Genomic DNA, 15,744 nt, shown 5'->3' on the forward strand with positions numbered 1-15,744 from the left:
AACTTGAATTAAACCGGTGGACACATTTCATTTTTTTTTTGCAATAACTAATTACTGTAAAATGTGAGTCAATGTTGTGTTCACAGCTTGTTTTGCGCTGCCTCCAATTTGTCGCTAGCTGAAGGACACGGTCACACATGCAACATTAACAATGGCTCACATGAAGCCAACAACGTTCAAATTTCGAGTATGAAATTATCCAAATCTTCCTCATTCATGTATACCCAAAAAGCAAACGCACTAGCGTTTCCCCGCCTCCCAGCCTTTGTTCTTTGGCTCATTCACATTAATAGAAGATGGGAAATAACTCTAGATTCAGTTATTAGTGCATTTTGCAACTTTTAGGACCTAATGATTTCAATAAGATCTAATCAAGTGTTTGTACTGGGAAGTTTAGTCACCTCAAAAAAAAAAAGATATCCGCTGATTTACAGATATCTCTTTTCCAATGTATTCTATAGGATGAAGTCGTTTTGGGCCCAATGGCTCCACATGACAGAACCAGAAGTTTCCACGGCTAGTAAAGCTTCAGAGCCCGTCTCTCTTCCTGGGGGGTTGGCCACAACTAATAGCGAAGACAGGTGTGTGGTTAGCCCAACTTGGCACTGCCCACATTCAACATGAATATCGCCTCGTTCGCGCATTCATGACCTTTGCCATAAAGCCTCTTAACATAACATCCAAATGGAACTGACCTGAAATGGAAAAATCCCTCCTTTTGGTAGAACCGCTCATAATAAGACATAGGCTGTGACCACGGCTCACAAATAGACATTGTTTTTTTTGAAGGGGTCGCAAGCCAATAAAGATGGTAACAACAGATCTACTGGAGACTAATGTAGTTTCCTTTTCACCCACCTTGAAGGAATCGTTTTGTTTTTACCAGCTCCCCATTGAATTCGGTTCTATTCAAGATTCTTGTGATCACTTATACTCTGCATGGTTGGGCATCTGCTGATATTAGAGAGCCACGGCGGCCCTGTCAGGGTTTGTTGATTGCACCTTGCTTCCGGCGTAACACAAAAGGAAAGTTCATCCATCACTCTCCTTGGACCGAAGATCTGTGAACACACAACCTTCCAGCTTTGGCATGCTTTGTTTAGCTGTATTTCATTTTAATATTTTACTGTCCCTGTATTCTATCACATTTGTCTTTTAATGTGAAGCCCTCTATGATATCTGCTCTAGAAATGTGCTCTTCAAAAAAAGTATTATCAGCAAAATGTCTAAGAAGTATCAAAAGTACAACAAATGCATTTTGCAAACTGATGTTTTAGAATGAAAGCATTCTATATATCATATTATTATAATTGAAGCATACGTACATGTGTATGTACATTTATCAGATGTTTAAATGGATTATATTTCTTATCCTGCAAAATAACTAACTATAGCTGTCAATTAAATGCAATGAGTAAAGTAATAGATACTTCCCTGTGAAATGTAGTGAAGTAAAGTAGCATAACATGGAAATACTCTAATACTCAAAAAAATGTACACAAGTGCAGTACTTGAGTAAATGTACTTTCTTAATGATGTGCTTCCTATCGACTGATGCTCTGTGGAGACAAGCTGAGGCTTGAGATTAAGAGAACTGGTAACTGGTATCTTTTGTGAAGAGCAAAAAAAAAAAGCAAAATTTAATGAACAGCAGCGTCCACAGAGAAAACAGATACATCAGTGAGGGCCTTAACTTCAAACTATTCCTTTTTCCCAAGCAGGCCCCGAGATTTATAATGTGACAGTGCTGAAATGTGCTGAGCCTTCAAGGAAGTCGGGGAGAACAATGAGCACCAGGGCTTTGAATTATTCAGGTTGAAATCAAATCACAGCAGGACTCCCCCCCCGAAATCTCGAAGCTCGCCACCTGAGGATTTCTCTTCAAAAGTGAATTTGTTATGGTTTGTTCAAATGAGCTGCGTGATTACCGAGCGGCGCTTCCATCCTGACCCCCAGTGTCAGCTTGGAGTATTGCGTCGTGTTTTTGCTTCTTTTAATGAAAACTCACCACAGTTTAGAAAACATCACTTTTATTTTTTTCACACGGTTGATCTGAGTTTTTTTCAGCAGAAAAGTTCTGCTCATATTCACCCCCCTTCACATCCCCCCACACATCCCCCCTGCCCCTTTGACCTTCGCTTGGTTCCAGAACATGTCATCACAAACAAAAATAAAATAAAATACGGAGAATCCAAACAGAGAAGAAAGAGGGCACCATCTATACAGACGCAAAAAGCTTTGGACGCCCGAAACAAAAAGGTGGTTCCAGTGATTCGGGCGCTCTAGTAGATTGTCGAGCACTCGTGTGATGATTTTAGTGACGTCTGCGGTGTAACGGCATTCGACTAACTCAACCTTTCACTCCGTCTTCATTCGACCACCCAGAGAAGTAGAAAATAGTCGGAGAATAGACACAGTCACGGGCGCGTGTTCGATCACAGCTCCTCTTTGTCATTCAGAGAGTCTAAGGCTGACGTGGCGTCGGCTTTGGCTGTTTTGGAGTCCTTCTTGGCGGCAACTTTTACCGTCTTTTTCGCAGACGGTTTTGCGTCCTTTTTGACCGCCTGCTTGGTTGGCGTTTTAACCGTCTGTTTCCCATCTTTTTTAGCGGCCGGTTTGACTTTGTCCGCCGTCTTGGCCTTGGCTTTCGGAGCGTCTTTGGCTTTGGCGCCTGCTTTCGTTTTGCCGACCGGCTTCGCCTCCTCTTTGTCCTTTTCTGGGTCGGCTGGTCCGTCCGCTGGGTCGTCCGGCTTCTGCTCCGCTGGTTTGTCATCTTGCTTGCTGTCGGCTTTTCCCGGGTCAGCCTGTGCGGGAAGTTCGGCCGCTGTCGGTTTGGGCTCGGAGGCGCTGCTCGGCTCGTTTTTGATGAACTCCGCGTTTACAGGGGTAGAAAACATCTTCAGCATATCCTGAGCTTGGATTCTCTCCTACGGTTCAGGAAAAAAAAGAAACATTTTAGGGAAAACAAGGATTGAAAAATAGCCAATTAAGGATGAAAATGTCATGAGCAAAACCTCAATCCATATTAGATTGGATTTGTAAATGAGGATATTTGGAGAAAATTAGCCACTGGCTCCTGTGAAAATGATTGTTCCATTAAGATATTACGGTTTAAATGAGGGTACACATTATTTATGAATGGCTTTTTTTAGTTATGAGTGATGAAAAGAATAGTACAAACTTAATACTGTTTTATTGCTGAGATATTAGGCAGAGTTTTGCCGAGTTCTTGACGTTTAACTTTCAAGAGTTTTCATTTTTTCTGTTCCTCTTACAAAAATGAATTTCAATTGAACTATATTGCAAAACAATCCCCTAAACTGAATTGATTTTATACGCTGAGAGATGCTGCGTTTAGAAAGTACTATTGCAGAGCTAGTTGTGCTGATGTTGGTCCACAGAGATGGTCCGTACCTTTTCCTCGTGAGCAGGATCCATGGTGAACCACAGCGCCACAGCGCACCTCTGGCCCTTGGTGACGGCTCTGACGCCGTGGGGGTTTTCTTGTCCCGCTCCGAACCCGACCACGCGGCCGCACTGTGGCCGCACCTCGGCCTGAAGAAGCCAGAAAATAAAGAAATAGGCAGCATTTAAAAGCAGTGAAGCTTGAAGTTTGTCATCACTTTCGCCAGGAGATTATGTGTTCGGTCCTGTGTGTCTGAGCGGCCATCTGTCTGTCTGTTTGTCGGTCTACGGCTAATCTTGCATACTACTGGACGCACACAGTCGTGTATTATCGGACCTCTTGTGGATGCAGGATTAAAAAAACATATTATTATTATTATTAACTGCTTCAGTTTGTTTCCGTTTTGGATTACGACTTGTTCTTCTTTTAATTTGCACCCCTACGTAAAACAATTGTATGTATGTATGTATGTATGTATGTATGTATGTATGTATGTATGTATGTATGTATATATGTATCGATCTCTCATCAAATGACAAACAGGGCTCTCAAGTTTTTAAGACAGGTAAGAGTGACATATCATCCTCCCCACTCAACCCCCCTCCCACCCATATTATCATTATTAGCTTCATTTTCATTGGTTGCTGGATTACATTTCACCCAGATACAACAGACACGTTTTTCTGATTAGCTATTCGTGTAGCCCATTTCTTTTTTTTGATTGGCAGGGTATTCGGGGGAGACGTGCTTGATTCCTCCATGGTGAGGGCAGCGCGACCAGGTCATGTTTGCGCGCTGCGGCACATTAAATAGCCTAGAGTTTTTTTCAGCGTGAGAAATACGATGTGTGGCGGGAGGGCGGGACTTAAGACCGAAATGCGTGACAGTCACGCTCAATGCGTGACACTTGAGAGCCCTGTAAAAACAAGAGCGTATCTGTTGTGTTAAAACACGCCTGCGGCCTAGTCGGGCTGCAGATGTGGTTCGTATTCATTCAATCAAACATTAGCGCAATGGTAGATTTTCACTCTTCTGATTGCACTTTTCGATTTTTTTTTATCTATACATGCAGCACAGGTGGAAAAAAGATGATGCAAAGAAAAGATGAATAGTTACCGTGACTGTTTTAGCGTCCAATTCTGTGAAAATGAATTCTCCTCCCTCAAAGTTATCGTTTAGATAAAGGATGGCACTGCAGGGGAGAGACATCGGGATGCTACGTTAGTGCCAGTCATTAGGGTTGTCTGGTCCAAGGGTAGACTCTGTACCGTACTTCTGTGTGTGTGTGTGTGTGTGTGTGTGTGTGTGTGTGTGCTCACCTGAAGTCTCTGTGTGTGTATGCAGGAGGTTCCTTTATACACTCGTTAAGCTCGGAGATCAGCAGACAGTTGTCCACGTGAACAGCGTGACTCAGGTCCTCACGGTCCTTCTGCTTCTCTGAAAAAAACAACAGTGCAAAGGAGACGTTAGAGCATTTCAGACTGTGATCGCACAACTCAAACCCTCCAGATGTTTTTCAGCCAGCGTTGCAGCAGCAGAGAACTGTTTTCAGCAAACAAGGTTCTGATCAACCTACTTTAACTCCACCTGAGCAGCAACAAACAGCAGATGAAGTTAGAGAGCAGCTGGTGAACATAATGGAGCGTTTAGCAGCTTTAGAGCAAGAGGTTTTTCTCGGGAATTGGTTTCAACCAAGAAACTAGAATCACCGCTTCGCAGCTAGTTGAATGCCTCCCCCAACCTGTCAAGTTGCAGTTAAGAGCCATGTCTGTCCAAAAAATGTCACGTAAAATCATCATTTCATCCCATTACACCAAGGGTGCCCACACTTTTTTGGCTTGCGAGCTACTTTTAAAATGACCAAGTCAAAAAGATCTACCTACATTAATAATGCTAAATATAAATTTATAGCATTATTAATGTATAAATATACAGAGTATACATTATATTTACAATATTGGCGTACCTTGCATAACTGCATGAACCCTTATGACACAATACAATTCTGTACATTTTTGTGCATTACATTTTACTCTGATGATGCACTGAATGGAACCAGCAGGGTTGCATAGTCCGGACAGTGGCTGCTGGTAGCCAGCCTCAGGCAGACCAATTGTTCGGGGGAAATGGTGTTTGGACTTAATATTTTTCATGTGGGAAAAGGCTGACTCGCGTAAATAAACTCTGACAGACACTTGTCAAGCTGCTCTGTCAAGTTGCGTACACGCCTTCCGTTGTGTCTCCAGCTCTGACGCCAGGTTTTGGAAGTTCCTCAAACCATGGCGCTGCAGCTTTGAGGACAGATGTTGCATTTTTCGTTTGAAAGCATCAGCTGAGCTGATCATATCAACCACGGTTTTGTCTTTTCCTTGCAGCTCTAAATGAAGCTCATTAAAATGTTGGTGAGATTGGTTAAAAATGACAAGTCTAGCAGCCACTGATCGTCATTTAGTTGGTTGTATTCTGCATGTTTAACAACATGGAGAAACTCCTTTATCTCCGGACAGAGCTCTCGAAATCTCTGCAGGAATTTCCCCCTATAAGCCATCTCACATCAGTGTGTAGCAAGAAGTCAGAGTGGACACAGTCAGACTTCTCCAGATGTGCACGGAACAGCCGTCTTTGAAGAGTTCTCGCTCGAATAGGCGATCTTTGTTGCCACATCCATGATCTTTCATGTTGAGCATTGTAGCGCATAATGCTTGTTGGTGTATTATGCAGTGGTAGTTAAGGAAGTCGGGGAAAACATCATCCTCCGTGCACTTGGCAATAAATCCAGTCAAGCGGCCGACCATTACATTTTAAATTTTTTTTTTAATGGCATGCGATCTACCCGCACAACCGCTGTGATCGACGTATTGGGCATTAGACATTTGTCTGGAAATGTAATAGTTAGCATTTGATCTCTTGAGTTGTGGCCGAAAATGGTTTTCTGAGGTAACGCCGACCTTCACCTTTGACCACGAAATTCTAAGTGGACGCTTGTTCCAAATTCGAAGAAAACCCCTAGAGGCGTTCCTGAGATATTGGGTTCACGAGAATGAGATGCATGTGTGGACATACCGATGGACAACAAACATAACACCCTCACGGGGCGACTGTGGCTCAGTGGTGAGCAGGGTTGTCCTTCAATCAGAGGATCGGCGGTTCGATCCCCGGCTCCGCTAGCCTATGTCGATGTGTCCTTGAGCAAGACACTTAACCCTAAATTGCTACCGTAGCTGCGCCTACAGTGTATGAATGGTTGATAATCTGATGTGGCACCTTGCATGGTAGCTCCTCTCATCAGTGTGTGAATGGGTGAATGATGTCATGTAGTGCTTTGAGTGGTCGGAAGACTAGTAAGGCGCTATACAAGTATGGACCATTTACCATTTTACGGTGGAATGAGAAAGAAAAGCAAAGGACTTTTTATTGGAGATTCATCAGGTGGGCAGTTTTATGTATTTGACTAAAGATGTAAGCTGATGGTACATGGCTAATCGCCAGTGTTGGCTAGGTGTGTAAATGGGCCATTGTCAACACGTTCACCACAGTAACTTTATTCGGTGATGTCAGCGCTTTGTTCTGCTGCCCTCTAGTGGCCGAAAGTGATCAATGCAGCTTCAAGCTTTTAAGTCCATCACTTGGACAACTTCTTTACAGCCAACTAATCATCACAAAGAAGAGGCGGGCACAACATTAACATCCACACCCGTCGCACAGGCCCATACAAACCTTGAAGAAATAACGGGATTTTTCAGAAATAGAAGTAATTTGTTTGTGAATGGGTGGTGCATTAATGAAAAGGGAATTGGTGAATTTGTCGAGCATGAAAAAAAAAAAAACTACATGTACTTCCTAAATCCTCCCCATTTTCCTACTTTTTAAGACTGAACTTGCTCCGACAGATGTGACGGATCATTTCATGAACGAACCAACCGAAACAGACTGGGGACAAAAGAAGCCGGTGGATTATTCTCTCCGGCAGACCCGACACCAGCGAATTGTCCCTGGCGGACTTACCGTCGATGGCGGAGCGACAGACCAGGTGTGAGTAGGAGAAGTAGAGCGGGGCGTCCAGACGGAAGGACGACTCCAGCACCTTCTTCACCTTCTCGCTGAGGTCGAAGAACAGACGGGCGCTCTTCAGTGGAACCGCCCCCTCCTGGCCGAGCTGTGGGAGGTGGAAACACCGTTTAACGGCAGCCACAGGGACGGAACTAACGTCTCTTACGATCGCTATGCTTGAAAAGGTGTCGGCCGGGGAGTACAGACCTTCACGGCCTTCAGGACGGTGATTCCCTGGAACATCTCACTGGGCGAGTGGGGGGAGGGGCGTCCCCTGTAGCCGTCGCCTTTCAGAGCAGCCTCCTGGGAAACGTGAACAACATCAACATCACGCTAAATGAAAACTAAAACACAGACATGGGACACTAACAGGCATCAGGAGACATGAAAATACTTTGAGTAGTCTGTGAAAATAAATAAATAAAGGCATATTTTATCACCTTATTATGTTAAACTGTATATTAATGCCAACACTATATTACAAGTGTAAATTATGAGGTGTAATAATCACAGGTGTGTTAATGATGAATATGTTAAACAAATTATTATTATAATAATATTTATTAATTTTACTTTACCTATTTTTGTGGTACAAACTGTAACTGCAACCGTAATCCCATTTTTAAAGTCAGTGTGCCTCATGTGTTGGCAAACAGTTGCATATTTACACATCCACACATTTTTAAAAGAGGACATTTCCTCTCTTTTAGATTTTTTTTGGTCTCCACCGTCACCTGAGTAAAATATCTGTCTCTTTAGCTGCTAAATGCTCCGCCACTCGACGGGTAGTGCACAAGCGTCTGTATCCGTCTGTTCATGTGATGGTTTTACATCAACGTGGCGTTGTGTGTCATGCTGTCCGTCATGTTGTCCCTCAAAAAAAAATTGTTTTCATGGCAAAAAAAGAGAAGCTAAACTCAAACGTGCTTCGTCCTTTCCATCACTCACATTGGAGAGGCTGTGCAGCTCCCTGCACTCGTCCTCGCTGATCACCCCGTCCAGCAGCACCCGCTGAGAGCCGTTCATCTGGTTGGCCGTCATGGTCACCCTGATGTCGTTGTGCAACAGAGCGCCACCTGGAGGAGAGAGGACGCATGGTCAAGGTGAGTAAATCAGGGTGCAAAGTAAGGTGCAAGGTGTTATCTTTCGTCCCCTTTCTAATGCTATTTAAATTGCAGATTTGAAGAAAAAAAATTCAATAAATTGTGACTTTAACGCCCTGGAAAGTTATTTTAAATGTTTGGATCACACCACTGGACACTATGCTATTAGTACTATAATATTATTAGGTGTAGCCTAATCTTTATCTGACACACAATGACACAATGAAAAGACAAACGATAAGAAAGTTATGAATGAGGCTTCAAAGCGTCTCACCATTCCGTACAGTCCCAGAATGTATACTCTCATATTGATGAGTTTCACGTCGTGTTTACTGACTTCTCAGTTTTCACTTTGTCGCTGTCCGTTGATAGAAGGTGCTCAATTCATTGCCGTGGCATATTGTGAAGGGACAGGTATGTGGTCTTCTGTCTCCTCTGTCACCTCAACAACTCCTTTTGACTGCATATGAGCTTGTGCACCGGTCAATAGACGTTAAATGTGTTGTGAGCGTTTATGTAGGAGCATCTCACCCTCTGAATAATGGGCCCTTTAAACGTTTGCGAACCTTTGAATTTTCTCAGGTACTGTATTCAAGGTTTTTACTGTCGTCTGTTTAAAATATGAAAGACTACATCACCATGGAACAAATGCACCATCCTCTCAGTGACATCTTGTAAGCCGGGTGTGATATTCACCTTCCTGCGGCGCTATGACCATGGCCATATCCGAAGAATCCTTCTTCTTCTCCTCGACCAGAGTCTCAATCTCCTTCATGAGGTTTCCTATCTCCTCCGTGATCCTCGCCGTGGTCTCTTTGTCGGCCCTGAGATGCACAGACAGGTGGCAATGACAGAGGCCATGACATCACCTCCACGGTAAACGTATCCTTGCCCTGCATAAATGTGTGTGTGTGTGTGTGTGTGTGTGTGTGTGTGTGTGTGTGTGTAAGACGACCTCTTCAATCTTACTTCTGCTTGTCTCTCAGCTTCTTAGGCATAACATCTTCGGGTGTCCATGTGTCCTGAATGCCAAGTGACAGTAAAAGGCACCAGTCAAAAACCGCCCTGCATGAGGCCGCTGCATCAAATAGGCCGAAAGTGATCGATAATGAATTACTTGTTCACTTACTGGATCTACAAAGGTGATCCCGAAGGCTTCGTATCCAAAGTAGAGCAACTCTTTTTCCAATATGGACTGCTGAATGTGCAGTTTCACCACCTGTAGGTTAAAATAAATAAATCAATTGAAACTGGATTGCATCTGTTGAAACCCAGTCTGCAAAATAGCTCCATGAGATATGTCCAGAAGATACCCTGTTCGCTTGAAAACTACGGGGCATTACTGATGTCCGGTTTTGAGCGGCCTCTAGTGGTGACCAGCAGAACAGAGCGCTTATTAAACAAACATAAGATAGGACCCGCAGCTAGAATATCTATATCTGTGATGACCCTCCTGGTCTCTACAAATAAGATGAATTAATAGTAAAGCAATTTTCTTCGCATTTTCAATAATTTTTTTCAGGATCACCCACAACGACAACCTTGGGAGTGTTTGTGATTATAAAATGTGAGCGATTGGCTGGAGATCCAGAAATCATCGTTGAATCGATCAACAACCCTATTAACCCACTATAAATGGTGTCCAGTATGCGTTCGGAGGCTGGGGCAGTGAAAGAATCTTTAAAAAGGCAGCAAACAGTTTATGTGCTTTAGATCACCATCAGTGCTTTTCTTTGAATGTCTCTCTTGTGCCCTTGAGTGCTAATCTCACCACATGTACTGTGGTCTGATTTACTGCCGGTCATTATGGATTAAGATAGCGCACTGCTAAAAAAAAAAAAAAAGGCACTAACAGGACACTTCGCATCAAAAGCCTCTGGGAGACGGAGTGTGAGTCGTACCTCTCTGGCCGCGATATCTCGTGCCTTGTCTTCGCCCAGCACGACAGAATAATAGGCCAGGTTCTGGTTCATCATCTCGTCGGCTGGGTGGAACAACAGGAAGGTCTTGGCGCACTCTATGGCCTGCTCGTACTTCTCACCTGGACAGAGGGAGGAGAGGTATTGAACATCATCCTGTACTGAAGAAGACTTGAAACTAGAGATTGAGACCATAAACTCATGTTGACAGATGGCGACAGTTAAGAGGAAAGAAAACGACAATTTTGACCAATCGTTATAAAAACCTGTCTCCTGTGAGCCCTGAAACTGAATGGAAGTGCACCATTATTCACTTTAATGAAAAGGAACATTATTTGGTCCCGGTAGGAAATGCAAGATGGTGAACGGCGGAAGAGACCTTCATTCTTCAGGGAGATTTAAAGAGCTTAACAACTGTGATAAGTATTAGATTTGCAGGAGATGTTTTTTTCACATAAACCAGGACCAAAGTCAAAAAATGTTTTACACAAAATTATATTCTTTGATGTGATTAATGGCTCCTTAAGAGAAAATGAAGAAAATGTGTTGAACTGTGGTCAGAGATGAACCTCTATCGTGAGGACTGCAATGACAGTTACCTTAATAAGGAGGGGTCACCTGTCTGCTATTTGAGTGGCATCCGTACAACATAATTGTAACACTGATGACGGCCAGATGACTGTTTGGGGCTCTCAAAATTGGCCAGAAATGACATTTCTTAATTATTCTTTCTTAAAAAACACCTATAGGTTGGAACTATATTTGCAGATCGTGTCTATGAGAGGGCAAACCGATGCGAGGGGCTTAACTATACGTATAAATATAAACTACACGTATAAATATATGTATTTCAACATGAACATGCTTTTTTTTTAACTTCTCATCACTGAGTACGACCCTCCTCTGTCATCATCAGTCAACACAAAACGAAGGCGTGGCGGAAAGTCGTTTAAAAAAAATATATATTATTTTCTCAATTTTCAGCAACGAGATCTGTCCACTCCAGGATGTTGGTTGTTGTCGGACTCACTGTTGTAGTAGGAGAACTGCAGGTAGTTGAAATGCGAAGGGAGGAAGTCCTCAAAGGGCTTGTCCTTGCCGGCGGTTGAGGCCAACTCCACCGCGCAGTACTGCTTACAGTTCAGCACCTGCATGTAGTGGTCTGACAAAAGATCAATGGTCAGAAACTTCATGCAAGTCTTTTCTGCACAACACCCCCAAAAGGACGTACTGTCTCACCTGTCATGGTCTGGAAGAGGTCGGCGCTGTACTCCATGTAGTTGTACCCGTCGTAGTTGTAGGCTCCCTCGCACATCGCTTTGCACTCCTTGTCGGCAGTGAAGTGCTCGTCTACGGCCGCCTCGAAGTGATTCGCCGCCAGGCCGAAGGAGTCGTCGCTGTAGTAGCTCTTCCCCTGCAGGAACTCGGCCTGAGTGATAGATAGATAGATTGATAGATTGATAGACATTGTGCATAATGAGTAATGCTGGGACATATAACAGTGTGACTTTTCTAGGTGATAGCAGGGTAATAACAAAGTGCACACAGGGTTAAGGTAACTGTCATTACAGTCCTCACGATAGAGGCTCAACAGTTGAACACATTTTCTTCATTTTCTCTTAAGGAGCCATTAATCACCTCAAAGAATAGAATTTTGTGGTGTCGAACATTTCTGACTTTGATCGTGGTTTATGTGAAAAAACAACAACAACAACATCTCCTGCAAAATCTAATTACTATAACAGTTGTTAACCTCTTTGAATTTCCCCGAAGAGGGGAAGTCTCTTCCTCCGTTCACCATCTTGCATTTCCTACTGGGACCAAATAATGTTCCTTTTCATTATTACAACGACTGATCTGGGTTTTATTTTGCCTTTGCTTTGAATCAGCATCAGATTATTGCCAAGTAGGTTTTCACAGACAAGGCTTTTGCTTTTGTGCATAGATAAGAAACCAAGTACAATAAAAAAATACTTAAAATATATCAAATCTAAAATAATAATGTTAAATAAACAGTTGAAAAAGGAAAGAGCTAAGGCCGAAACATTTCTACAGCTATTTGAAAACGCCTGTTGACAGCTTGACTGTAGAGAATGGACCAGGTGACATAATGGCCACAGATTTCTGAAACAGACTGAACCACAAAATGTGAACCACATAAACGTTACTCCCTCTAAAGTCTGGCCTCGAGGCGAAAAAAGGACACAGACTCGGAGGTGTTTTGCTCTCACCATATGCGGCTTGGCCTCCAAGTCTTTGAAGTCCTCCGGCTGTACTCCTGCCATCATCCGGTAGTAGTCCAGGTTCTGTCTCATCTCCGTGTGATCCGGGTTGGCCAGGAAGAACGTGTGGGCGGCTGCCACTGCCTTGTCCAGCATATTGATCTGGGAAAGGCAAAAAGAAAGAATAAACACACAGGTGTTCAGCTCCTCCTCTGATTAAAGGTGTGCTAGTCAGCAAAACCTCCAGACTCTATTTGACAGGAATGTTGCCGCGTGACGGCGCCTCTACGAGCCTCTCAGACCGGGTCTAGTCCATCCAACCTTCTACACAGCATGGATGCTAATTTTGCTGTATATGAAGCTCTTTGCTAACACGTTAGCCATAATAACCTGATACAGTGAGGCAGCAATACATGATTTATTTTCACCACACAACATTGATATATTATCATGGTATGAGGTCGTTAATGGTTACGTGTTATCTTATTTCACACAAGCACAGAGCAATATCAGCATCGCCGCTGAGTCATGTTTCGGCCCTCCTGCCGAATGCAAGTCTGTTATTCACTCTCTTTTAGCTCAGTTTTTGGTCCCCACCAACTCCCGAGTGAAATGTCTGGCTCTTCAGCTGATAATAGGTAATAGGTCCTGCGCTCACCGGCTCAGCGAGTCGCTGACTTTGCTGCTCGTAGCCATTTGTGGCTGCTGGCTAGCACACAGTGGGTTGTATCAGAGCTGTGAGAGGAAAACCATAACAGTAAAGTTGAGGGTAAAGCAATGAGCAGAAAATGCTTCTTTTCACATTGCGTCATCATTTGTCCCATTCTTCATAGAAATATTTGTATATTCTGTCTCAGTTGTACTTGACAAAACTTACCAAACGTATTCAATCTGGCATGAAACATAAATCCTACTCTAAATTCAAACCAGTCCCTCACTTCACAAGAATGAGATATGTTGCATAAAGCTAATTGTTAAAGAGGCATTAGGTAATTTGTAGGTTGCATCGACCTCTAATATTGACCTGCAGGAATTGCAACCACTTATTTCTAGGGCTGTGTTTTGGCAAGATTCTGGCGATGATACTTACCTTGATACAGGGGCTACGATTCAATGTGTTGAGATACTGTCAGCGAGGCGATTTTATATATATATATATATATATATATATATATATATATATATATATATATATATATCGCGATACTAAAAAATCTTATTTTAGAAAAGCTGTCATAACATAAAGACGAGGCTCCATTCAACAGACTATATTCAATTCAATTCAGTTCATTTAGTCTAGCCCAAAATCACAAATTGACCTCAGTGGACTTATATGGCAGACGATAGTTATCAACCCTGCTATTCAGGGTGTTTAAAACACAAAATGAGCCGCTGTCTGCCACGAAGCCGAGCGTGCAAACTATTCATTAAAAACCTGTTGTGTTTTTTGAGAATTGACACACAGTAACATAGTAACACAATACTCAAGTGTATGAATATTTTCTTGGAGCCCCTAATTATTGACTTCTACATAATCTACAGCAACCCCACCTTTTAGTGACCTGTAATTAACCAGTAAACTAGTTTAGAGCTACGTTCAAATGGAACTGATCACCAGGACTTTGGGCTCCCTACCATGTTATTATCAAAGTTTTAAAAGTCAGAAATAGGAGCAACCACTTTAGTTAGAAGGTTGGAACTCTTATTTTACTCTTATACTATAATTGTTTTGCTATATCCTGCATTGATCATGTATTATGGAAAATACACAGTGACTATATTTGTTATATTATAATATATAATAATAATCTTTTCTCCCACTTATTTCAGTGACAGTTCTGCACTCAGCTTTTTGACATTATGATGCTGCTTTCAAGTTATTTCTGAGGGTAGTATTTTTCGATGAGATACAATCCAAGAAACTGTGAATAAAAAAAAACTAATAAATAAATAACAATATAGGTAGTCTAACTTTCCCCAGCTCACTTTGCAGCTACAAGTCCTCCAACGTGCCAACGCGGCATCATTTACCTCTTCGTCCTTTGGCGGTGTGAGTGTGTAAGTAGCGTTTGAAAGTTAGGCCTTTAAAAAAGACTCCACAGAAGCTCGACTCCACCTTAAGACGTGGCACGGTTCGTCTTGGTTTTGGGGGGGTTGGGGTTTTTACAGTGTCCCACTAAAAACTTATTTTAAACTTACACTGGAAGACACGTCTGCGATGTGCGCTGCATTTTCACAACGGGGCAGCCCTGACCGGAGCGCATTCGCTGCTGCACTTAGCTAACTTGCATACCTTAAAATACGCGACTTGCAGGTAATTGTAAGGGGTCCTCTTCTTGAACTCCAGCGCCACATCCGCGGTGACCTCATGCAGAGTCGGGTTGCCCAGCTTGTCCGTCTCGCAGGAGTTCACGCAGTCCGCCCGCCTGAGGATCTTCTGGAAGAAGCCCAGGTCCTCCACGGGGCCGGCGCCCGGGATGGGAGCCCCCAGGCCGGACGGGTGGTCGCCGAAAGCGGTCTGGTTGGCGCAGCTCAGGCGGCAGTGAGCCTTCACGCTGCGGACCGTAGCTTTGTTCCGGAGCGCCTTCTCCATGTTCAGGATCACAGTCAGCCATTCCCCCTTGTAGTAGGCTTCCACCGCCGTGTCGAAGAGGAAGTCGTAGGGCTCCAGGATGTGCGCGGCGCACGGGGGAGCGAGGACGCAGACGAAGAGCAGCGCGTAACGGAGCTCCATGGCGCTAAAGATGTCGGGGCTCTGCAGCCCGATGCGGGAGACGAGGGGAGAGGTGTTAACTTCACTCTCCGGCACAAACTTGCTTGTGGGCGGGTTTTCTGCACAGTTAAGCCCCTGCGACCACGCCCCCATACACCGTTATAATATTGAAATATTGAGCGTCACTACTGTGGGGAAAATGCAATACAATGTCACATCAGCTCAACAAATCATTAAATCATATTAGATCCAGGCAAAATTATATTACCATCATCTTCATCATCATTATCATCATCATCATCTCTTCCTCGAATACAGACTTGGTTATTTT

General features: G+C 43.4%; 1 protein-coding gene across 1 annotated transcript; it reads right to left on the reverse strand.

Moving 5' to 3' along the window:
* Positions 1-2,136: 2,136 nt before the first annotated feature.
* Positions 2,137-15,434, reverse strand: p3h1 (prolyl 3-hydroxylase 1; the record flags this gene model as incomplete). The annotated part of the gene is made up of 15 exons (XM_079217871.1): positions 2,137-2,927; positions 3,415-3,555; positions 4,523-4,598; positions 4,726-4,843; positions 7,412-7,562; positions 7,664-7,759; positions 8,405-8,532; positions 9,256-9,383; positions 9,529-9,581; positions 9,689-9,778; positions 10,461-10,600; positions 11,509-11,640; positions 11,718-11,907; positions 12,710-12,862; positions 14,994-15,434. 15 exons carry the CDS (start codon positions 15,432-15,434, stop codon positions 2,436-2,438), a joined length of 2,529 nt encoding a protein of 842 aa, XP_079073997.1. The 3' UTR covers positions 2,137-2,435.
* Between the last annotated feature and the right edge of the window lie 310 nt (positions 15,435-15,744).

Source organism: Taurulus bubalis (genome assembly GCF_910589615.1).
Source record: "Taurulus bubalis genome assembly, chromosome: 5".
Lineage (NCBI taxonomy): Eukaryota > Metazoa > Chordata > Actinopteri > Perciformes > Cottidae > Taurulus > Taurulus bubalis.